We start from the raw sequence: 24,687 nt of genomic DNA on the forward strand, positions 1-24,687 counted from the left end.
CTTGCTGGCCGTGCGGGTGAGCGCGGCTCCCCGCGGGGGTCAGGCGCTGGCGCAGCCACACGAGGAGGCGCTACTAGTCCGGCCCCTCCCCCTGGATCGCAGCGCCCCCCCCCGACCGAACCGTTTATTTTTCCTCTCTTTTCTAATTGAGGGAAGGGGGGGCTAAGTGGAAAAATGCTTGGATGACCGAGGGGAGGGGGGCTGCGGAATTAAAGAAAGGGTAGGCGGGCTCCCAGTTACCGAGTTATTCAGGACGTTCTCTCAGGGTAACGAATTTTGAAATTACAAAATGCCTGCCGATATAAACCCAGACCGAGCTATTTATAGAGGGGTAATTGACTGCATGATTAACAGCTGGATTCCTGGGATATGGGGTACACTTATACTGACATGAGAGAAGTATGACAGATTTCTTGGATTGCTTTAATGGTTTGGAGTTCAAAAATGCATATTTGTGCCTCACCTGAAGAAATAACTTCAAATGTTTCATTTTGTGCCCTTGTGATTATTGTGGTATTTGTAAAGTACTTCCTATTACATCTTAGCTAGGAAATTAAGATTTTTACCATAATTAATTTAAAAAAGGAAATCATTCTGATAGACTCAACTATTTCTACCAAGCCTTTTTCCCCCATGAGTGAAAAGTGTTGACTTGTGGGATTTGGGCAGCAATTGGCTATATTCTGAAAATAGGAAAATAATGTGCATTGGGGATGCACTTATATAATGCACTTACATTCTGAAGTAGACAGACAAATTTACCATGTACAGAATGGTGTGGCAATCACTAAAACGCTTCTGAAAGTATTTAGGGTCCGACCTTTGTTAACAACAAAATTAAAAGGGTGTCTGGTTTAGTGAAGGGAGAAAACTAGCTATAGGAGGAGTTTTGAAGGGATGGATACTGAATTATGTCATTAAAGAAATTTAACAGAACTTGTGAGAGGCACTTTTAAAATTGGTCCTAAGGAAGTATTGAAGGCAAACACATATCCACAACCAATTTTTTTTTCTGCATATCACTAAGCGCATTGTTTGAGGGGATGAGTGAAGAAAGGGACGTCTTGAAAACAATTACAGAATAAGTTTTTAGATGTATTAGTTTTATATTGTCTTTTTTGGGAAGAAATCTAAGATTTAATAGATGTGAATAAAAACTGAGTGGCAATAAAAGTTTTGTACAAACAAAACAGGTTAGGGGAAAGAGAAAAAGACTTGATTGGACTAAATGTATGGAGTCATTCCAAAGGGGAATGTGGAACTCCTGTCTGCATGGCCGCATCTGGGATAGATGCCTCTTTCAGTTAGGTTGTTGACATAATTTAAAAATCATTTGATGTCATCCATCAACATTTGAAATTTTTAATGTGGGATACATCTCAATTTCTTTATCTAGAAATTGCTACTATGAAGATTACTTGTGTTCTCTAGCTTGTAGTTCCAATTGTTACTCCACAGGGAATCAAAAGGTCATTTGCCCTTAATGTAAGTTGGTTAGTATGGGGTTTGCTCAGGTGTTTGAATCTTTTTGAAGCTTACTTTGTTGAAGGACAATTTGGTGCAAGTTCAGCAATTCCCTTAGAACCACTGCCAGTAGAAGGAATCTTCCTCATCCTGAGAGTCAGCGGAAAACCTATCATTTATGAGAGCAAATTGGAAAGTTGCCTTCTATACTGTGTAACAACCAGAGTTTTAAATGTTAAGCAGTTGTGCTGGGTGTATGTACAAATTGGATAGGAAAAGAATCATTTAGAAAACATTGATAATGGCAGAAATAACTTTGGGAAATATTCTCCTATTGTTTTCTTCTGATTTTGGTCATGTTTGCATTTCAGTTTTTGGCTTTCACCCCCCACCAGTGACCAAAGACTTGACCACTCAAAGTCCAGCTCCCCATAACACTGCTCGACATGGACACCGGTGTGATTGAAGGTGGATTAAATGTCACTCTCACCATTCGGCTACTTATGCATGGAAAGGTATGCACCAGCTTGGGAAATTGGGTCATAGTAACTGCTAGGGGAGGGGCCAGGAAGAGCAGACATGCATCTTGGAGCTCATCAGATTAACACTGTGGGGCGTCTGGCTTTAGTACTCTTCTCTAATGGAATAGATGTGAATATAGTGGGAAAGTGGACAGATTTGACTAGGAAGCTCCACTGAGCAGGAAATGCTTAACTAGAGGTTAGAGCCAAAGACTGTCTCATACCTGGATAGTAAGATTTTTTTAATGGATGTTGCTATAGGTTGTAATAGGTAGATTTCACAAATAATTTTAGGGAAATTTAAGGGGGTGGTAAACATTTAGTTTTATAAAAGATAATTTATATTAAACACAAATTATAGTATTTAGCCACCACTATGTGGTTATTCATTTGAAATTCATTGATAGCTTTACTCTTAAATTCTGATTAAAGAATAAACCTTTATCTCCCCAACCCTCAGTAAATCTTAAAATCTCTCCTTTTTTGCTGGGGGTTGGGGTTATTGAATCCAGGGGAACTTTGCCACTCAGCTATATTCCCAGCCCTTTTTTCTATTTTTAGTTATAGTTGGACACAGTACCTTTATTTTATTTACTTTTATGTGGTGCTGAGGATCAAACCCAGGGCCTTGCACATGCTAGGTGAGCACTCCAACGTTGAGCCACAACCTGAGCCCCCTCCCCCCCGCCAAGCCCCTTTTTTTTTTTTTTTTAAATTTTTTTTAGTTATACATGGACACAATATCTTTTGTTTATTTTTTATGTGGTGCTGAGGATCAAAACCAGGGTATCACACGTGCAAGGCGTGCACTCTACTGCTGAGCCACAAACCACGCCCCACCCCCTAGCCCTTTTTATTTTTGACAAGTTCTCCATAAGTTGCTGAGGCTGGCTTCAAACTTATGATCCTCCTGTCTCAGCCCCCTGAGTAGATAATATTATATGCATGTACCATCATACCCAGCTCTCCATTTCTTTGGAGTAGTACTTATCATAATAGCAGTTGGACAGCTGGATAGTTAGAATTTATTTTTCATAATGATGAACACTTCTGAATTTCCTCTTAGTTACACTAGTTTTTTCCATTGCAGGAAGTTGGCAGTATCATCGGAAAGGTAAGTAAGATAATTTCACTTCAACACTAATTACTATTTAGTCAGTCTGAGTTGAAAAAGCAGGTGGAGCTCATCATTGACTTTTCCTCTTACAGAAAGGAGAATCGGTTAAGAAGATGCGCGAGGAGGTAAGTTAGGGGCTTTTGAGTTTTGTTAGCTTTGGAAAGTGAAAATCTTTTAAAACATCTGAAAGTTCTGTTTGAGAGATTAGATGGGGGAGAGCTCTATATGGAAAGTCTATTTTTTTTAGCTTGATTATTTTATTGGTGTTGAGAATTGAACTTGGGGCCTCACCATTCTTAAGACAAGTTCTGTATCACTAAGCTTCATCCCCAGTTCTGTTTCAGTTATTTGTAATGACAAATATATGCAGGAGTGTATACTTTTCAGAGAGATCTTGGAGTTTATTCAGGACAGCTGGTATAGGCTTTGTTTGAGGACAAACATGGGACAGTGTTTGATTTCTCCCCCACCCCCCAGTGTAGGTAGGTAGCTTCTTGCCTATGTTAAAGAGAGGCTATACACATCCTATATATGTTCTGATCTTTTTTGTCTCTTAACTACTTTTGTTTCTCCTCCTTTTTCAGAGTGGTGCACGTATCAATATCTCAGAAGGGAATTGTCCTNAAAAAAAAAAAAAAAAGTGTTGGGGCTCAAACCCAGAGCCTCAAGTATGCTAATTAAGTACTGTACCACTGAACTATATCCCCAGCTCTTTTTTACATTTATTGCTAAGCCTTCAGAGTATATTGTTGCCCTCTTTCAGTTGATTGAACTAAATTAATGTACTTTTTGTTAGGAGCTCTGTTGAAACTAATATATTTCATTGATTGCAGATATTTTCCAGTCTGCGTGTTGTTATATTAAAAAAGTATACAGATACTGGTAAAAAATGTTAAGTTGTACTTGGAGGGCGAGCCCTAGGTAATCAGAAGCAAAATAATCATATCGGAGGTTTTGTTATAAGGGAGTTGTTGTTTTAACTCTCAATCTTCAGAGGCCAAGCAACCATTGTCCTAGGTCATGTGTTCAGCTCCCCGCTTGCCCTCCCTCTGCCTGCTGCAGTAATGCTGCTAATTGTGCAATTGATACCACAGAAAAATGCTGCGTGGTTGGTACTTAATGGTGCCTGAAATCCTATCCTTGCCCACATTAGAAATGTTATCCTTTTTTTTTTTTTTTTTGTGCTAGGGATCAAACCCAGAGTCTTTTGCATGCTAGACAATTGCTGTACCACTGAGTTATATCCTCAGCATTAAAAATGTTGGTGCATGGTGACACATGCCTGTAATCCCAGCAGTTTAGGAGGCTGAGGCTGGAGGATTGAGAGTTCAAATTCAAAATAGGGTTGGGATGTGGCTCAGTAGTCAAGTGCTCCTGAGTTTAATCCCTGGTGCTCCACCCCACCAAGACAATTTTTTTTTTGAGTATCATGGCCCTGTTAATTCTCTTGGTTACTTGTATTAAAAAAAAAATCAGGAAACATCTATTTTGGGGGGCGTAGGGGGTTTGAAACCAGGGTGCTTAACCACTGAGCCGCATCCCCATCCCTTTTTATTTTGAGGCAGTATTGCTGAGTTTCTTAGGCCCTCACTAAGTTGCCAAGGCTGGCCTCGAATTTAGGATTCCCCTGCCTCTGTCTTCAGAGTCTCTGGGAGTATAGGCATGTGCCACAATGCCTGGCATACTGTCCATTCTTTAATCACATAAGAAACGTCCTTGATTTCAGGGGTTTAAGCTTAAGCATTTCCTAGGTCTCAGTACTAATAGAGGGTAGTCTGAGAAATGACATTTAAACCACTTAATCTTCAAAGGCTAAACTTAACTAGGTTAAAACCATGACTTTTGGATGTGGGATGTTATAGGAAAGATTGTAGGCTTTGAGCCAGTATAGGTTTTGTTTTTGGTTCTAAGAGATTGAACTGAGGGTCTTATGCATTCTAAACCTATGTTGTCTCAGTGACCTGTACTCTGAAGCTCCGGTAGTATCCTTTATATTTCAGCTTTTTATTTTTTATTTATTTTTTAAATATCTTTTTTTTAGTTGTAGATTGACAGAACATCTTTATTTTATTTATTTATTTTTATGTGGTGCTGAGGATTGAACCCAGTGCCTCATGTGTGCGAGGCAAGCACTCTACCATTGAGCCACAACCCCAGCCCTACAGAGCTTTTTAGATGTGATCAGAGAAAATACTCTGAGCCTCTGTTTCGTCATCTATGTAATGGTACTTTTTTTGGGGAGGGGGTATGCTGGGGATTGAACTCAGGGGCACTCAACCACTGAGCTAATTCCCCACTCCTACTTGGTATTTTATTTGGAGACAGGGTCTCATTGGGTTGCTTTGCACCTCGCTTTTGCTGAGGCTGGCTTAGAACTCGCAATCCTCCTATCTCAGCCTCCAGAACTCCTGGGGTTACAGGCATGCACCACCGCACCTGGCTCATCTCTTTAATATTTAATTTTTTTTTTTTTTTTTAATATTTTTTATTGTTGATGGACTTTATTGTCTTTATTTTTATGTGGTGCTGAGGTTCGAACCCAGTGCCTCATGCATGCTAGGCGAGGACGCTACCACTGAGCCACAACCCCAGCCCTTTAATATTTAATTTTAACCTCATTCTTTTTCTGTTGCTTGTTAACTCCAATTTATAAAACAATTGCTTTTCTCCCTACTTTTAGAATACTCTCTCTGAGGGTGAAAGAAAATTATGGCTACTTCTGAGCAAGTTTGTAGAAGTTGTAATCTTCATTTACTTTGGTGCAAGGCATGGAATTTGAACCTTTTTTGGGATGGTTATGGCATGACATGTTCTTATAAGAATAAATGGTTATTCCTAGGTGAGATGCCAAATGGTTGTAATCCTAAGGATTCAGGAGGTTGAGGCAGGTGGATTGCAAGTTTGAGGCTAGCCTGGTCAACTTTCTCAAAATGAAAAAAATAGGACTGATGATGTTTTTCAGTGAGACCCAGTCTCTAAGTAAAATACAAAAATAGAGCTGGGGATGTGGCTTAGTGGTCAAGTGCTCCTGAGTTCACTCCCTAGTACACCCCCAACAACAAGAACAACAAAAGAGACATACCCATAGGTTTAACACCCAGGTCTCACACATCCCTACCCCCACATACACACAAGAGTAAATGGTTCTTTTATGGAAGTTACAGGTTCCTAAGGATCTTCTTAAATGTGTATCTTTTAAATATTCTGACCAGCTTTTTTCTTTTTGTAGGACATCAGCAGCTCTATGACCAATAGCACAGCTGCCAGTAGACCCCCGGTCACTCTGAGGCTGGTGGTCCCTGCTAGTCAGTGTGGCTCTCTCATTGGAAAAGGTGGTTGCAAGATTAAGGAAATACGAGAGGTTGGTTATGCTATACTTAAATGTTAACTATTCTAAATGTGGTTCTGTTAGCTCTTGGTATAATTAGGAAATGTTAGTACTTGATGAAGACTGACTAAAATAATGGTATTAGAGGACTACAATGATTGAACTGAGAGTAAAAGTACTACGTAGTTTTTTTTCCTTTTTTGCACAACTCAGATTTTATATCATTATTTAGTGGTTCTAGGAATTGAATCCAGGGTTTTATTTATACTACACAAGTGCTTGCTTTCTCATTAAGTTATATCCCTGTCCCTTTTTGTTTATGTTTTTCCCATTAGGACTGTGATACTCTTATCACAGGCACTGTGTGTGTGTGTAATTAATTTTTTAAGCATTTATTTTTTAGGTGTATGTGGACACAATACCTTTATTTTATTTTTATGTGGTCCTGAGGATGGAACCCAGTGCCTCACACATGCTAGGCAAGTGCTCTACCTCTGAGCCACAACCCAAGCCCCTGTATATTGTTTTTATTTTTTTATATATATATTTCTTTTTTTAAATAAATTTTTTAGTCATTGGTGTACCTTTATTTTTTATTTATTTATATGTGGTGCTGAGGATTGAATATGAAGCCTCACACATGCTTGGCAAGTGCTTTGCCACTGAGCCAAAACCTCAGCCCTTTATTTATGATTTTTAAGAAATATTTATTTTTTTAGTTATAGTTGGATACAATACTTTTATTTATTGTATGTGGTGCTGAGGATCAAACCCAGGGCCCTGCATGTGCTAGGCACGCACTCTACCACTGAGCCACAACCCCAGCCCTATTTACGTTTTTGCTTCTGGAAGTGGGGTGCTTAACACAGTTATATCCCCAGCCCGTATTTATTTTATTTTATAAGACAGGTCTTGCTATGTTGCTTAGGGCTTGTTGAGTTCCTGAGACTGGCTTCCCACTTGGAATCTTCTTATCCTCCTGAGATATTGGCATTACAGGTGTGCACCNGAGTCTTGGCTTTTTTTTTTTTTTTAATATTTATTTTTTAGTTTCAGGTGGACACAATATCTTTATTTTGTTTTTATGTGGTGCTGAGAATCGAACCCAGTGCCTCACGCATGCTAGGTGCGCGCTACCACTTGAGCCACATCCCCAGCCCCTTGGGTTGGCTTTGAACTGAAAATTCTCCTGCCTCAGCCTCCTGCATCACCATGCCCAGGAACTTTATTTTATTTTAAAGACCTCTTTACTAAATTGCTGAGTCTGGCCTTGAACTTGCAATCCTCTTGCTTTAGCCTCCTAAATAGCTGGGATTAGAGGCATGTGTCATCATGCGCCTAGGATTAGTGGGTTTTTTTTTTGGATACCTGGAATTGAACCCAGGGCCACTTGACATCCCCAGCTTTTTTTGTATTTTATTCAGAGATAGGGTCTCACTTAGTTGCTAAAAGTGCCTCAGCCTCCTGAGTCGCTGGGATTACAGGCCTGCGCAAGGGATTCATGTATTTTAATAATAAGTCAGGATATGAGAAAGTTAACCAGAATTTTCAATAAGTTTTCATTTTGTTAGCAAATGTGTGCAATTTGGCACCTTACATATGAGGCAACGTATGCTTTCTCATATCTAAAGCATTTGCAGTTTGATATGTTAGAGTAGCGATGTTTTTCTTGGCCAGATTTCCATGTAGCAAGGGAAAACAGGGAATGTATGTTCAGATACAGTTGTAATCTGGATCACTGTTTAATAATGAAGTTAAATTAGGTTATGGAAGCTTTTAGTTGTATCTAGGGGTTACTGAATTTGGTGTTGGAATGAAACTTGAAGTGGTTCCTAAAGAAAGAATTGAGTTGGAGAGCCTTTTGTAAATGCTACGAGAACAAAGATATTGGGCCGTGTGTGTTAAGCCCTAGAAATGGTAACTGGCCCATAGAATGAAAGGTGGGTGGGTGATTATTATAGTTTTTTGGGGGCCCACAGAAGCTGAGAGGAAACTGTTTAGAGGACCTTTTTCTTGAGCAGGTTAAATTTAGGCTGTTGTTCAGGCTTATACTTTTCTTAAAGGATATTTTATTTTTAACTCCCATTAAACAGTACTATCTATGAAAAGGGAGGAATGGGAAGGAACAAAGAAAGGGGAAGATGGACAGGATAAGTATCCACTGAGCTATAAAATCTAAAATAAATACTGTGAGTATTTGAAAGAAAAAAAAAATTTTTCTGATTTTTCAATTTCTTTTTACCCCCAAAGAGTACAGGGGCTCAAGTCCAGGTGGCAGGGGATATGCTCCCCAATTCAACTGAGCGGGCCATCACTATTGCTGGCATTCCGCAATCCATCATTGAGTGTGTCAAACAGATCTGCGTGGTCATGTTGGAGGTAAGCCCTCAGGCTCATGCTGAGAGTGGGGGAAGGGCAATTCTGGGGACAGGAACTGATCTATATTTAGTAAGACTGGAATTAGGTGAGGCTGTTAGCCTTCAATGGGGGTGGGTACAAAGGTTCCCTGAGTTCATATTTTCCTTCCCCCAGCTTTGACTTTTCCTATGGTCTGTGAACAAAAATAGAACCTGCTAACTAGCAGTGATCTTTTGGCTTAGGACAGTTTTAGCACAGTTTACAAGGGTAGATGTCAAGATTCACTACTTGAACTGAGTGGACAAAATATTCATTTGAGTTCCTGAGAAGCGAAATGACCTTTTGGAATGCTATACTTTGTTAACATGGAACTTGAGCACATTCTTTAATTTCTGGCTTTCAAGCAGGATATATTCTAAAGGATAGTGAATATAGAACAGAATGGTGAATTTGTGGTAGTATTTGAATGACTTATGTGTCTGGCTAATACACTAGTATTCTATTAAAGAGGAAAATTATGGGGTAAACCTTTTTTTAAGTTATATGTAATTTGTCCCATACTTTATCAGAAAGTGATTTCCAAGTGGAGTTAAAATTTAAATTGGATTTCTGAATAGTGTGTAGTGCAGACACTTCTATATTATCCTAGTCTCATGTTTTGGGTACTTTATTTCAAACTTGGCTTTATTTTCTCTTCAGATTAAAATATGAAATCCTAAAAATTACCAGCTAAAATGTACGCAGAGTTTTTTTGTGTGTGTGTCATTAAATACATGGAAATAGTGCATAAAATTATTTTTAGGGGTATCTTCTTTAATGATTAATGTGCGCTGGGAGTAGTCCATGACTGTCTTACTGCTTTAAGGCAAATAATTGCAGATTTGAGATTAGATCTACCTAATGATAACTTGCTGTAGGTAAGGGGATGGAAATAATAGTTTTTAACTGAACTGTGTGTGCTAAAGCCACACAGCTGAAGCAGCTTTGAAACCTTATCTCTTTTTGTTTTTTTCCCCTCTGACTCTCTCCCAGTCCCCCCCGAAGGGCGTGACCATCCCGTACCGGCCCAAGCCGTCAAGTTCTCCAGTCATCTTTGCAGGTGGTCAGGTAAGACAGTTCTTATTGGTTGGCTAGAATTAACATAATATTTGAAATGTCAACTACGCCAGCAGCACACCAAGCCACTCTGCATGCTTGCCGATTACTCGGGCCATAGTTTGACTTGCTTTTAGTTTTATTTTTGTACTGAAAAAAGCCTTGAATGCCAAGCCCGTATTTAATTTTTAACAGGCCAAAGGAAGTTTTGTAGGCACTCGGAAGAGGTAATTTATTTTGTAATTTAATGTGGGATGGGTTAGGAGAGTTAAATTGCCTCTGCGTCACTACTTCTCTTTCCCACCCCATCCATGCTTTTGTATGTGTGGGGTGATCTTTAGAGGTCTGAGTAAAGGTAGAAAAGAATTGGACCTCTGAAGGAGAGTTCTGGATGCTGGTCTCAAAATTGGGGACGTCTGAACTTGAGTGTCCTACAAACTTCCCCTTCCCTCCACCTCACCTCCCCTGCTCCTACCCCTTCACCTCCAAACTCCAGTGTATTGTCAATATCCCAGACTCTTAACCTCATAAATACTGGTTTGAACCACATGGCATAATTGAAATCAGCTGGGGTAAGAGTTCAGCCTACAAGAATAGGAGGGGGAGAGCATGTTGGGCTGTGGTGCTGTGACCTTTGGTGTTAGAGCAAGAACACCAAAGCACCCCTTGGGCCTCTCTCTACTCCTTCCTTACCAATCTAAATTCTTCATCTTTTACACATGGTTTATTCTAAAGTTAGATGTGTATGACAAGAGCATTGATAAAGCACCATGGTAGTTTTATGCGTTTGTTAGTATTTGAGAAATTGCTAGGCCAGTTTTTAAAATACTGGGATTAAGATTGAAATAGTGGTGTTCGTTTTGGTAGCTGTGTAAGCAAAGTGCCTATCCCCACTTGGGTCTGGCCTGTTAATAAGCATATTACCTGTATTTGATTTGGAAGTCATTTGAAGGGAGAGTGTAGGCTTGGAGTTCATCACATTGGTAACTATACTGAAGTGGCATGAAACCAAACAAGTTTCAGGGGCTCAGTTTGTTATATAGTTCTAGGAACTTTCACAAGAAGTTAATCATGTCACAGTATAATATTGAGACAGTACCTTTAGCACTGCTCTTGTGTAAACTGGATTAGTCAAGGGCTCTCAGTCTGGATTGTTGGGCAGGATAAGCAAAGGCAGGCTTAGTCAGTATTGAGACAGGAGGGTTAGCCTTAAGGGTTTTCCGTTCTTAGAGCTCCAGGTTCCTGTTCTTCTGGATTCTCCCACTCCCATTTGGAATTATAAGGGGGTCCTATGCTGTGTGGCAGCAATCCTCTCAAAACTACCCTTTTTTCCCTTCTCTCCTGTCCCTCTTACCCCCTTCATACCTCTTGGCTTTCCTCCTCTTCCTTCCTCCCTTTTCCCCTCCCTTCCCCTTATTCAGTTGACTACCCTCTAAACAGCTTGCAGCTTCTTTCAATGAGTTGCCCTTTCGTGGGTCATTCCCATGGGCCTTTTTAAAATGGACCAGTTCATAACAGTGTCCACAGATGGACCTGTCTTTTGTTCCTTTGTGGCAAAGTGGGCTCTGTAGGGGTTCAGTTTAATCCCATATTGACCAGGAGCTGGTATCAGCTCTGTTGTCCCACCCCTTCATTATTGAAAATAGCCCAATTGTGCATTGTGAAATATGCCACTAGGTAACATTTTTTTTAATTCACTGATTACAGCTCGTTTCAAATTTGTGTCGTGAGCTCCCTTTTAAAGGAAAAAGGAAAAAAATAAACAACTTTTTTTTGTGTGAATTTCATGCTGGTGACAAGGTGCCGGATTGACAGCCCTGGAGACTGAAATCCTCTATTTATCCACAGGACAGGTACAGCACAGGCAGCGACAGTGCGAGCTTTCCCCACACCACCCCGTCCATGTGCCTCAACCCTGACCTGGAGGGACCACCTCTAGAGGTGAGAGGGGATGTTCAGTCTCCAAGGCTCACTCAATCCTTCCGCCTCAGCCGAGACTGCCAACACACGGGGGGCCAGTGGCGCTGGTGATTTTTGTGCTGTGGACACCACCTGTCCACGGGGACCTGGACTTGACCCCCCCACCTCATTTCACACAGGCTGCGTAGCCCACCAGATGGTAACACCAACTCTTCTTTTTTTTTTATTTTTTATTTTTTTATTTTTGGTTCAACCCCTTTTCTCCCTCTCCTATTCCTCCCGCCCTATTTTCACCTTTCTCCCACCCCTACCTGGGTGCACTTTTGGGGATACTAGCCACAGTGATGTGAGAAGCTTCACATCCTGTTAACCAGCCATTTCTTCCTTCCCCTCCCTCCCTTTTCCTCCTTGCCTCCTACCCCCTTTGCCCCAAGACCCAGCTCCCTTTTGGGAGGTTATTGTGTGGTGGGAGGAGGGCATAGTGGGAGCTGCAAGTGCCTTTTATGGAGGGGAGGTGGGAAAAGGTAGGACTTAGAATATAGCGATTTTTGTGTTCTTTCTTCAACTGTATAGTGTTAGTGACCCAGCTTAAGGTTTTTAGGTAGACGTAGAGAAAAACAAGTTAGGGAAATGTTTGAAAACATGTCATGTAGTTTTGTTTAGGTATAAATCATTCACAGCACCACAATTGGTAGAGGACTGGCGTGGTACTGGGTGGAAGACACCATTTTCCTTCTAGGCTGTCTTGTATACAGGGAAGAAGCAGGGGCTTGGTCAGTCAAGGCAGTGCTGAATTGCACTTCCACTTTTTCATTAAAGCAGATAAGCGGGCTGGGGTTGTGGGTCAGTGGTAGAGCGCTTGCCTTGTACATGTGAGGCCTTGGGTTCAATCCTCAGCACCACGTAAAAAATAAATAAAGTTACTAAAAAACAAATATGTATATTGCCTTAATTACAGAGAACTTGGCTGCTTCTATAGGATCCCTGAAATAAAGTAATTATATATAGGGTTCAAAGAAGGCCAGCTCAGGTCTGACTATATTTATGAGACTCCATCTATTGTCTCAGTGCCTCGCCCCTTTGTCTAGTTCAGTTCTGACTTCCGGCTAGTTGAAATCTGTTGCCCCATTCCCCGCACTGGGTGGCTGTCCGTGATTGGTTTTTAATAGGAATTGTTTTCCTCCTTTTGTAGGCCTATACCATTCAAGGACAGTATGCCATTCCACAGCCAGATGTAAGTTTTGTTTTCACTTCTTTTTCTGAAAAGCTCCTTCTCCCATCCAATATTGTCTGTGACTCCTTCCTCCCAAGTATCCCGAAGTGAGTTGGGTTTTTAAACATTTACAGTATCGTTACCCTCACAGGGTGAACCACATTTTGGCTCTTAAAAAATGATAACCAGAACATATAGAACCTTGTTTGCCTTTTGACGTTTAACCCCTGGAAATTATATTTCAATAGGTCATTAGCTTCTTTCCCCTGTGTTTCAGATTACTCTAAAAGTGAAATGTTCCATGATATACTGTCATTTTTATTTAAATTGACAGTGGACTGTGCTTCCTTGAATAGCATTCTCCTTTCCATGGGAGGAGTGGGAGGAAGGTTTGCTGTTGGGTACTCCTTCATCTGAGGTGACAACTTAAAACATATATGGGGGAGGGTGGAGGGACTTAAACACAGGGAAGGATAGGAAGTTTAACATTTGGGAATTCAACTCAAAACCTTCCTTGCCACTAAAAAAGAAAACACCTGTTTTAAAGTGCTAATATTTAGACTTTGTTTAAGGGCGTTTTCTTCTGCACTCTTCCTTTATCCTTACTAACCTTTTCAGGTGCTGAGCATTAGACTTGGATAGTTGAGTTTGGTTCTTGGTTAGTGGCAGGACTTAGGAGAGGGAATTAGACCTGAAGTGGGATTACTTTACACGAGCTAGGGTGGTTTAATGGAGATTTTAAAACGACAACAAAAACAGCTGTAGAAGTTGTTGGTGGTGGGGATTAAACAGTTTGGTTTCTTCTCAAAGCCCTCCCCTTGCAGTCTCCCTGCCCCCATCATTTCCTTCCCTTTTCCCAGTACTGGTGGAACCCTGCATGGTGTGTTTTCCCTAGCACCACTGCACAGTTTGTTTACCTAGCCTGTCTGTGCTTGTCCCTGGGGCAACTGTTGCAATGGCTGCAAACACCTTCATTAAGTAGCCCACAAGGGGATGGTTATTGGGCTGGTACTGTTGCTTTTCTTTTCACTTACCCAAAATGCATTCATTCTCTTATACTGATACCCTCTGTATTTGTTTTCCTTTCCTTTCATATTCTGTCCATTCCCTGGATTGTATTAAGAAGCCCAGTCATTCCCCTGTGTTGTATTTGGAGTAGTAGAGTCAACTTGGGGATTCAGGAACTCTACATTTTCACATGTGAGTGTGCTTGAGCCTTGACTGTGTTACTTTTCTAATGCCAGCCTTTCTTGTTTGCTTCCTGCAGTTGACCAAGCTGCACCAGTTGGCAATGCAACAGTCTCATTTTCCTATGACGCATGGCAACACCGGATTCAGTGGTATGGAAACCTCAGTGTTTATTTCTGTAAGGTGTAGTGCAAGACAGAGGCCAGTCCCAAGGTCTCAGCTTGACATCTGTTTAAAACTTCATTACCCAGCATCCTGCTGGTTTAAACTTGGCCTACTATGGCTAAACCCAAGGAGGTAATGTGTTTGTTAACTTGGTTTTCATTTGGGGTGAGTTATTTGAAAAGAAAAATAAAGGTCCTGGAAGGTTTGGGGGTGAGGTTTGGGGATGCTTGTCAGGCAAAGGGTAGGCTGATATTTCTTAGAACCATTGTGACTGTTGCCCCCTTGATCTGATCAGCATCCCCTTTCTCTCCACCAGCTATTCAGACTTGGGTAGAAACAATCCAATTGTGCCAAATTGTGTAGTGTTTTTTTTTTTTGTTGTTGTTGTTTTTGTTTTTATTTTGTTTTTTGGGCTTTTTTTTTTCTGTATAAGGAATAACTTGTCCGATAGGGTTAGGATGAGACCACCAAACTCATTTTCACTTGTATCTTAACAGGCATTGAATCCAGCTCTCCAGAGGTGAAAGGCTATTGGGGTAATGATTAAAAAAAAAAAATCTGTAGTATTCTACTGTTATATTAATAAACTGGTGGGAGTCTTGTTTCACTGCCCATGAACCATATCAGCAACATGCACATGGCAGAGAGGAAGCTGAGAGAGCAAAGGGGGTGGGCCTGGTGCCCCCCAGGGTCCCTTGATGGATCTGGCCAACCCCCTTTTAAAAATGGAATTGAGCAGGACTAGGATTGTGAAGATTAGCCAGTTGACCTGGCCCAGTCCAGGTGTCATTATTGATGGGTATGGGTTTTTGTTTTTTTTCCTTTTTTCATTGGAAAACCAAACAATAACCAGAGCAAATTGAGCAAAAGACAGGGGTTAATCTGGAGAAATGAATACCCCTCACATGACTGCCATTTCATTGTACCTGACCTTAAAGTTTAGTTTAGGAGGATAAAGGCATAGGGTGTTAATCTGACACGGGTATATTTAAGTCAACTCTGCATGTGTGCCAAAAGTCCATGGTACCAAATAACAGGCATGATATTGGCATTGGTGTTAGTGAGCATTGTGTGAGATAAAATTGGAACACAACAGCAGGAAATCCTAAGCAGAAAAGGGGAAGAAGTGAAGGACTTGATGTTTAGATTTCGGTTCAGATTTTGTCCTGTTTGAGGATACCATGCTCCCTTGCCCCTTGTTTCCATCCCCCTACCCCAATAGGCAGGGCTTTGCAGGAAATGGCATGAAATCAGCTCTTCTGAGTGTACAGAAGAACCTTTCCAGCATTATTTCTACATCCCTCTCCCCTTCTTTCCTCCTTGGAGGCTTCCAAGTTAGTGATGAATCCCAACAGCCAATGCTGGGTTTCCAGTTTAATTTCTTTCTGTTAGTTAATGTGCAGTTCAGTGTGGTTCTGAATGCTGTGCATTGAACATTCTTGCTCTCTTCTGTCTTTTAGCAGGTTTGGATGCATCTGCTCAGACTACTTCTCATGAACTCACCATTCCAAACGATGTAAGTGTACTAGGCATTGGTTTCCAAGAATATAAGTGCCCATACTTGTAAGCAAGCACTCTATCACTAAGCTACATCCGCAGCCCCCAAATTAAGTTTTTTTAAACTAAAGAGAATTCGGGGTACTAACAATCCTAGAAAAAATTTATTGACGTGGAAAACTTATTGTGAGGCAGAATGAACATTTTTTTTCCCCTCAGGTAGAAATTCCATTTGCCTTTGTTTCTTGTAGAATCTTGTAGAACTTTTATCCTTAAAGCATTGGGTGAAATGATCTTGAATGTTAAATCTGTGTTTTCTAACATGGTAGCTACAGACACTGTGGTTATTTAGGTTGATAAAAATAAAATATTTTAAATTCAATTTCTCAGTTTGATTAGCCACAGTTCAGATGTTCAGTAAGAACAAATTATTGTCTCATTACTGTTTATAGTCTTGGACTGTTCAAATGTAGGTAATTATTTTCTCTTTTCCTAAGACAAAAGCTTTCAAAATTATCTAGAATTTTTATCATTGTAGTAAGACGGTGTCCATGGCAGATGATTTTTTAAAAAAAAATTATTTTTAGTTGTAGATGGAAACAGTAATTTTATTTTATTTATGTAGTGCTGAGGGTCGAACCCAGTACTTCGCACATGCTAGGCAAATGCTCTACCACCAAGCTACAACCCCAGCCCCTCATGGCAGATGAATTTAAGCATCATTGCTACCCAGAACTGAAGATGCCTTTATTGATTCCTAGCCATCTGACTAGGTTTTAGTAACATCTTATTTCTGATCTGTTTTTTCTTTGGAGTTAATACTCTGAGGAAAGGAATAATGAAGAGCTGGTGTTTGGAGTAGCAGTTTGTTTGCAGATAACTCTGACCCATAGTGGTAAGACAAAAAGTTGGGTCAGGAATTGAAATGGGATCAGTAAAAATAATTCTTTTTTTTTTTTTTTTTTTTTTTAAAGAATATATGAGAAAGAGTGGATTGTGGATAATATTTCGCATTACTTAGTTCTTAGATCCAAGTTGTAGAAGAGACAGTATAGAATTCTTGGACCTAGCCATACAAGTTTTAATTTGTTGTCTTTTCTTTTTTTCTTTTAAGTTGATTGGCTGCATAATCGGGCGTCAAGGCGCCAAAATCAATGAGATCCGTCAGATGTCTGGGGCGCAGATCAAAATTGCGAACCCAGTGGAAGGATCTACCGATAGGCAGGTTACCATCACTGGATCTGCTGCCAGCATTAGCCTGGCTCAGTATCTAATCAACGTCAGGTAAGATTGCCCTACCTTTTACCTTAATTCCAACATAGTAGGGGTATGTTGGGGAACATTGTAATACTTTATTATTATAGGACTACTTGGGGATGGGTAGAGATGGCAAAAATAATTTTTTAAAAAATATAGCCCTGCTTTCTTTCATCATTAGATTAAAAAAATCATTCCAGTAACTTTGCATGGGGTGACATAGATTGGTTGCATTTAACTTTTGATAACTTTGGAGTTGGAAGAGATTGTGTATGACTTCACTAGTAGGACAGTGCTCTGGCAAGATCAGCCATACTGACAAAACCCAAAAAAAACCACGTTTCTCTTTTTACTCATGTCACATAGACCAATATTTCTTGACATCAGAGCACCTTTAATTGAATTTAAAAAGCACCCTTAATTAATAATAGAGAAATGCACTTCAAAGCATTCTCTTGGAGGCAGCCATTACCATTTCTTCTGTATTTTTTTAAATATAGTTGTGGATGAACCTTTATTTATATATGGTGCTGAGAATTGAACCCAGTGCTAGGCAAGTGTTCTACCATTGAGCCACTACCCCATCCCCTCACTTTTTCTTAAAAACATCCTTTTTTTCCTCAAATTATAAGTGTTTGATTATTTGGGAATGTTGCAGAAATACCAGGTGTATTTTCTGTCTCATTCTCATTCTTTAATGACCACCTGAGTTTTTTTTTTTGTTTGTTTGTTTTTTGTTTTGCTTATCCCATACCAAGGTAATGTTACTACATACAGTTGTAAGGTAGCTGTTAATAGTCTAAAAAACTTTCCCTTAGGAAATAGTTTTTAGCTCCTGTGCTAAAGTCACATTGTTAATTGCTTGCAAACAAACATTTTAAAGCCATTGTGTTAGTACATTTCCCAAGGGCTTAGGGATCCTTTTTATGGGGAGTGTTATCCAGTTATTATGTACTTATCTCCTACCTATTTGGCCTCTGTAGCATGAAAGTTTTATGACTTCTTAAATGTGGTACATGGGAAAGGCTTTCATAAGTATGAAGTCTGTATTCTTGTCATTGTTATACAGACCAGTCTTTACACCATGGTCTTCTATCCCTGATCAGAGATGTCTAAGTTCCCTAGTAGTGGTCTTGACATTTCCCTTAAGTTTTCTTTGAGGCACTATTAATTTTTACATAGAAAACACTTTCCTATATCTAGATCTGTTTGTTTCTTCAGCTGCCAAGTACATCAAGTCTTTAATAGTCAAAGCGATAGAAAACTAGACACTGAGACTGTTGGCAAAGATTCATTTTCTTGTTCTAAGTGGGTATTTGAGGGGAGTTTCAAGTGGCAAAAATCATGTTATTAGAATCTGGAAAATTTTTTCTTGGGTTTTTGGTAGGATTGTCCTGAATATATTGTCAAGAGAGTTTCCATTATGACTATTTTTCAATGTGGCCTATTTGCCTGGCCCCTGTAGTACTGTAGTAGGTCATTGGATACGGTGTATGGATTTTTTTTTTTTTTTGGTACCAGGGACTGAACCCAGGGCACTTAACCCCTGAGCCACATCCCCAGCCCTTTTTGTGTTTTATTTTGAGACAGAGTTTTACAATGTTATTTAGGGCTTCCCTAAGTTGCTGAAGGCTGGCTTAGAACTAAAAAAATTCTCTTGCCTCAGCCTTCTGAGCCACCAGGATTAAGCTTCATTTAATACTAAAGCAAGGATTGTGCATGCACAGTACTTGCTGTTCACTTTCTTATCTTGGCCAATTTGAATGCAAAAATCAACTGTTTGATTATTTGGGAATGTTTTATTTTAGGAAGAATTTTTCTACTTTTATTAGTGAATTCTGAGTATTTCTGCTTTGCCTCTTTTAGTTTTCATGGTGACATTCAGTACTTTCTGTAGTTAGTTGATTACTCTGTCATCATCCTTTATGGATTGAAGCTGACAATGAACAAAGGTAAATAAAATAGAATGTTTAAAAGGAACCTCCCTGCTCCTCAAGTTATTTTTGGAGGGTAGATTTTCTGGATAAAGTTCAGCTAATAACCTGTAGTTTTGGCTTTTAAACACATGTAGGCATTTGGGAGATGTAGATGTTTACTGTTAACTTAGAGGTTACTTTAGGAGTAAAAACAGCATTATTTTTGCTTTTTTAAAAACCTGAGTGTTTGGGGAGTAAGTTTCTTCCTGTAAAGTCTGCATTAGATGCGTGGTCAGTCAAAACAAAGAGCCTTTTGATACTCCACCACCTCCCACTAGAAGAGCTTCCCCAGTTCTTATCTATACTTCAGTTCTTATGCTACATTCCTTGAAGTTTGAAATTAGTCAGTGACCTATTTTGGATACTTGTCCCTTTCCATCTTAAACAGAGTTTTTTGTGGAGATGTAAACAGACTAACTACACATACATACAATTTAGAGAATTCTGTGTAACATTCAGCTTTATAAGCAATTGTTATGTAATTTTCCTTTGGAAGGGGAAATTAACATTTGATTAGTATTTGAAACATTCCTTCTTGTTTGGAGATTGAATACTTTTTCATTTTCTACCTGAAAGTGTTTCTTTCTTGTAAGTTGGATAAAGGATATTTGGAAATATGTGCCTTGTATGATTCCTTTTTTAGTTTGTTAGTTTTTTCTTCACCAAAGCAGTTTTAAATAGCATTGTGGAATAGAAAATGGCAAAGTGTACATATTTAGAGGGTGGGACACAGGCTAAAATACAGTTTGTCAGAAGTTGATGTAAATCTTCCTAATTGGCAACCAAAGACACTTACTGATATAACTGAAGCGGTTTTTGTCCTGTACTTTTTCCCTTTTGTGGTCTTCCCTTCCACCCACCCTTTTTTTTGTTCCTTTTTTCCTCTGTTACAGTTTAGAAAACGCTAAACCCTCCTCCCAGGCAGCCTCCGTCACGATCCCTGATCACCTCAGCATCAACCTCTCTCAACCCTCCACCCCTTCTTCTTCTTCTTCCTCCTCCACCACCACCCCCTCGCTCGCCACAGCGGGGACCTCCGACGCACCCTCCAGCCTCCCCAACCCTCTTCCGACCGCCCCTTGTGTCTCCAGTCTGCTTGGCATGAAACCCATCCCTCTCCTGGCTCTAAATGTTGTGTCTGCTGCTAAGGGTACCGGGGCTTCAGCTGCCACCACCACCACCTCTGCGGTGCCGTGTGTAACTAACAAACTGAAAGGGGAGAAACAGAGGTTCTCCCCCTACTGAGTGCATATCTTGAGGCACCTTCCTCAAGTGTGTATTGGTTCATTTTGTTTTATTTTGTTAACACTGGTGAGAACCAAATTATTGTGAGCTTGTGACCGTTTTCCTTTTACTACTTTGGGGTATATCTGGGTGGGGGTGGGGGCAATGATAACTCTTGTTTAGGTTTAGGCCATTTCAGCTGAGTGCCTGTTTCAGAGTCTGACTTGTTGAATTCTTTATCTAGAGCCACAGTTTTTGCTCTTTCTCATTCTGTTACCTTTTTTGTAGCTTTATTCTGCCTTGCAATATAATAATGTGTTAGGCTCTGTGTTAATGAATAAAGGCTTCTCCGTTACCCCCCCCCACCCTTTTTTAATTATTAAATGGTTAAGCTATCAGCAGGCCTTTGGCCAAATTTGTGTTTCTAGCTGTAATAAAGTTGCCACAGTAACAACCTTAGTTCACCGTGTGCTGTGACGTGTAAAGGGGTGGGAACTTGTGACCTGTGGCTAATCCACTAGGAAGTCTATACAACTGCATTGGACTTTTGTGTCCCAGGTTAATTATATAAATCTTTGACAATATTGCCACAAAGAGGAAAGGGCTGTGGCATTTTAGGTGTGAGAGTTCTTCATAATTAGCAAGGATCTTCATTAGTGAAGAAGAGTTTCTCATATCCCATACCTTGCCAACAGCAGGTAACAAGGGTGTCTGTCTGAGGTAGTTATCGTGAAGATCTCTTCCAAGGCATATATATACAAATCACTTAACTTCTTCACGCAGAATGGTGGGACAAGGTGGAGTAATTCAAAGGCAGGCAGCTACTGTCTAGTTCCTGTGAATGAGCATTACCTTTCTTCCTGTGACATTTGAAAGATCTTGAACAACCAATCTGTGACATTGTCCAGAACTTGAATAGGATGCTGACTAATCCTGAATCAACTTCAATTAGTCATCTAAGTTCCTGTACCCTTCTGGTCTCTGCCTACCCTTCCTATCTCCAACACTATGATAAGTAGGAAATTATAAGCTTAAATTTGAAGCACCCTTGGGGATCAACTAATTTGTAACTCATTAGTCCTCTCAAATAACGAAAAAAAAAAAGTCCCTAAGCATTTAGATTTGTGCCTTGCCTTTACTCAGTGTACTTCCCTGAGGTTAATTCATTTGTTTTTTGGTGCTTGGATTTGAACACAGGGCTTGCATTCTATCACTGAGCTGCATTCCTAGTTGCTTTTTCATTTCCTTATTCCAGGATGCACACAAGTCTGAAATGATGGGCTGCGGGTAGCTCAGTGTTAGAATGCTAGTTTGGCATGTGCTAGGCCCTAGGTTCAATTCCCAGCAGTGCTCTACACAAACAGAAAACATAGAACTCTAAATGTAAAGGCAGGAGGCTTCCAATTTTCTACATATTGCCAGGGTTTTGAATATATAATGATCTTCCCCAGAGCAATAGAGAAAAGAACTTGATGATGAGAGATTTCTCCTTGATGACCATTTTCTACATTACCTTTGGTTGACATTGCTTAAAAGAGACAAGAAACCTAGCTATTCACAAGTATTCCAGTATTTTTCTCTGGTGTTATCCCAGATTGGGAATATGAATTAGCATTATATGCCCATATCAGCATGATGAAGGTTTGGAGGGACAAACTTGTGCTTAATTGTCCAGGTAGAAGTTTTTGTGTTAGTTGCTCTTCCTTCTATAGTTAGGGATTTAGCATACTTATATCATGAGGGCTTGGTCTTTTTTTGTTGTTTTAAATAGGAAGGCCTTTTAACCTAATGAATATTCTTAAGGATTTCTGAGCAGCAGTTCAATTAAGGGGCCTCCAAAGATACTGGGTGTTAAATTTTTTAAAAGCTTAGAGCTCTCCCCCATGTGGTTCCAGATTTCTTAATATATTCTTTGCAGTGCTGAAGATTGAACCACACTGCCTGCATGCTAGGCAACCACCCTGCCACTGAGCTACATCCCCAGCCCGCTGTGTATTTCTTGTTCAATTTTTTCCTGTCCCTGTCTCCTACATCCCCATCCCTGCAGAGTCCTGCTTATGTTTGGTGTAAGTACTGGACAATTCTTTTTGATCACTGTAGGGCCAGAGTGCTACAACTTTTTTTTTTTTAATGGTCCTAGATTTAAACTGTGGGCCTTTGGTTCCCACAAAACCCTTTTATTCAGGGCTTATTGTTGACCTTGCCCTAGATCTTTTCAAGAATTAAATATTATTCTTGATGAGGTGAAGAGATAATTTTTGATTTTAAAAATAGTTTGTAGTTGAAGGACTCTCTAATTTCCTGACCTTTGGTTTTCCCTTCTGGCTACTTTTGGCTATGCCTTGTTGTAGAAGGGTTATAGATGTGAGTTGGCAAACTTTCTTGACCAGACACCACCAGTAGGTCATGCTAGTCAATTTAGAACCTTTTATGAAATTATTTTTGAGAGTTAAGATCACTTATTCTTACATATTTAGTTCTGTTCACAGTGTAAGCTAAGTATCTAAGCAATAACCTAATGAGGCTACTTTCAGATAATGTTTGTTTTTCAAATGGCTATATTTTACTTAGCAGTTTGGGAGGAGGTAAATATGAGCAATAAAGAAACATTACTTCTGTGTATCCATGTCCTCCAAGAACAGTCTTTGTGGAGGAGCATATCTTCAGAAAATCTAGAAGTTCTAGAGGGCACAGCTTGAGGAACGACACCAACATTGTTTCTGTTCTGAGGTAGTTTGCCTGAGGAAGCTTAGATTGAAAGTCCATTAAAAAAAGGTCATGGGCTGGGCATGGTGGTGCACATCTGTAATCCCAGCAACTCAGGAAGCTAAGACAGGAGGATCACAAGATTGAGGCCAGCCTGGGCAGTTTAGTGGGGCCCCAAGCAATTTACTGAGGCTGTCTTAATTTAAAAAGGACTCAGATGTAGCTCAGTGTTTAGAACCTCTGGGTTCAAGCCCCAGTATATCCCCACCCCACCTTAAAAAAAAAAAAAAGTATTACAGTTCTGGTTAATCCAAGAAACTGAAGTGTGATTACCTTCCCCTTCTCAGTCAGCCAGGCTGAACATTCTAGAGGCGAGGTGCACCTGGGCACTGGGAAAACTAACTTTGAGTTCTTGTTTGTTTCTATGTTACAGGCTTTCCTCGGAGACGGGTGGCATGGGGAGCAGCTAGAACAATGCAGATTCATCCATAATCCCTTTCTGCTGTTCACCACCACCCATGATCCATCTGTGTAGTTTCTGAACAGTCAGCGATTCCAGGTTTTAAATAGTTTGTAAATTTTCAGTTTCTACACACTTTATCATCCACTCGTGATTTTTTAATTAAAGCGTTTTAATTCCTTTCTCTGTTCAGCTGTTAATGCTGAGATCCATATTTAGTTTTATAAGCTTCTCCCTTTTATTTTTGTTTTTGTTTTTTTTTTGGCTCATGAATTTTTCTGTTTGTCATGGAAATGTAAGAGTGGACTATTAATACATTTCAGTTTAGTTCTGTAATGTCAGGAATTTTTCAAAAAAATTAAAAGATGGACTGGAGCTTTTTCTTTGTGAATAGAAACTGGATGCCACAGTGATTCATGTGGGTTTTATTCCTGTTGTCTTCCTGTTATTTTTGTACCTTTTATTCCTTACAGGACCCTGATTGGGTTTTGAATAGAAGCCTTTATTGCAATTAAGATATTTTCTCCTGTTCACCACTCCCATGTTTTTTATTCACCCTCGATCCTTTCTTCCTAAAACCCTGTATTTAGTTGCCCCTTGTGAAACCTTATGCCCAGATTGAGGATTAGACTTTGCTAGGACCTAATTGTAGAATAGGTATGCAGTTCCATGGTTGGATGGTGCACACATGCATATACATGGAAGCAGTTGACCTGTATCTGGGATTCACCTTCATGGGAATATTTGTCCTTGTTCAAGCTTGCATATTTTAAATGAAAACTTAAGTCTCTTGTTTTTAGTAAGTCTTCATTTATAGTCCTTTTTCCTTAATGAGGTTTTTCCTTTTTTTTTTTTGTTTGGGGGGACTGGAGTTTGAACTGAAGGGGTCTTTACTACCGAGCTACATTCCAGTTACTTTTTTTGAGACAGGTCCTCGCAAAATTGCCCAGGCTGGCCTTGAATTTACAATGTTCCTGCCTTGATCTCCTGAGTTGCTGGGATTATAGGTGTGTGCCACCGTTCCTGGCCAATAAGAAGAGCTACTTCTGTTTTTGTCATAAAATCACTTAGAAGATTGTACCTGCTGCTATTTGTGCCAGTAATTGTACAAAAATTGACATGATCATTTAGTGAGAAAAGATAACTTCTTCACCAGGTTTGATATCCCATTCATTCATCAAGAAAAACCCTCAACAGC

General features: G+C 39.9%; 1 protein-coding gene across 1 annotated transcript; it reads left to right on the forward strand.

The window, feature by feature from the left end:
- Positions 1 to 1,837: 1,837 nt before the first annotated feature.
- Pcbp2 (poly(rC) binding protein 2) lies at positions 1,838 to 23,917 on the forward strand. Its single transcript, XM_015493478.2, has 14 exons — positions 1,838 to 1,979; positions 3,076 to 3,099; positions 3,195 to 3,227; positions 3,687 to 3,770; positions 6,332 to 6,463; positions 8,681 to 8,809; positions 9,821 to 9,895; positions 11,732 to 11,824; positions 12,996 to 13,037; positions 14,284 to 14,356; positions 14,867 to 14,905; positions 15,830 to 15,885; positions 16,981 to 17,150; positions 23,463 to 23,917. The coding sequence occupies exons 1-14, from the start codon at positions 1,911 to 1,913 to the stop codon at positions 23,497 to 23,499; spliced, it is 1,056 nt and encodes a 351-aa protein (XP_015348964.1). The 5' UTR covers positions 1,838 to 1,910; the 3' UTR covers positions 23,500 to 23,917.
- The last annotated feature ends 770 nt before the right edge of the window (positions 23,918 to 24,687 follow it).

Source organism: Marmota marmota, unplaced genomic scaffold, assembly GCF_001458135.2.
Source record: "Marmota marmota marmota unplaced genomic scaffold, marMar, whole genome shotgun sequence".
Classification (NCBI taxonomy): Eukaryota; Metazoa; Chordata; class Mammalia; order Rodentia; family Sciuridae; genus Marmota; species Marmota marmota.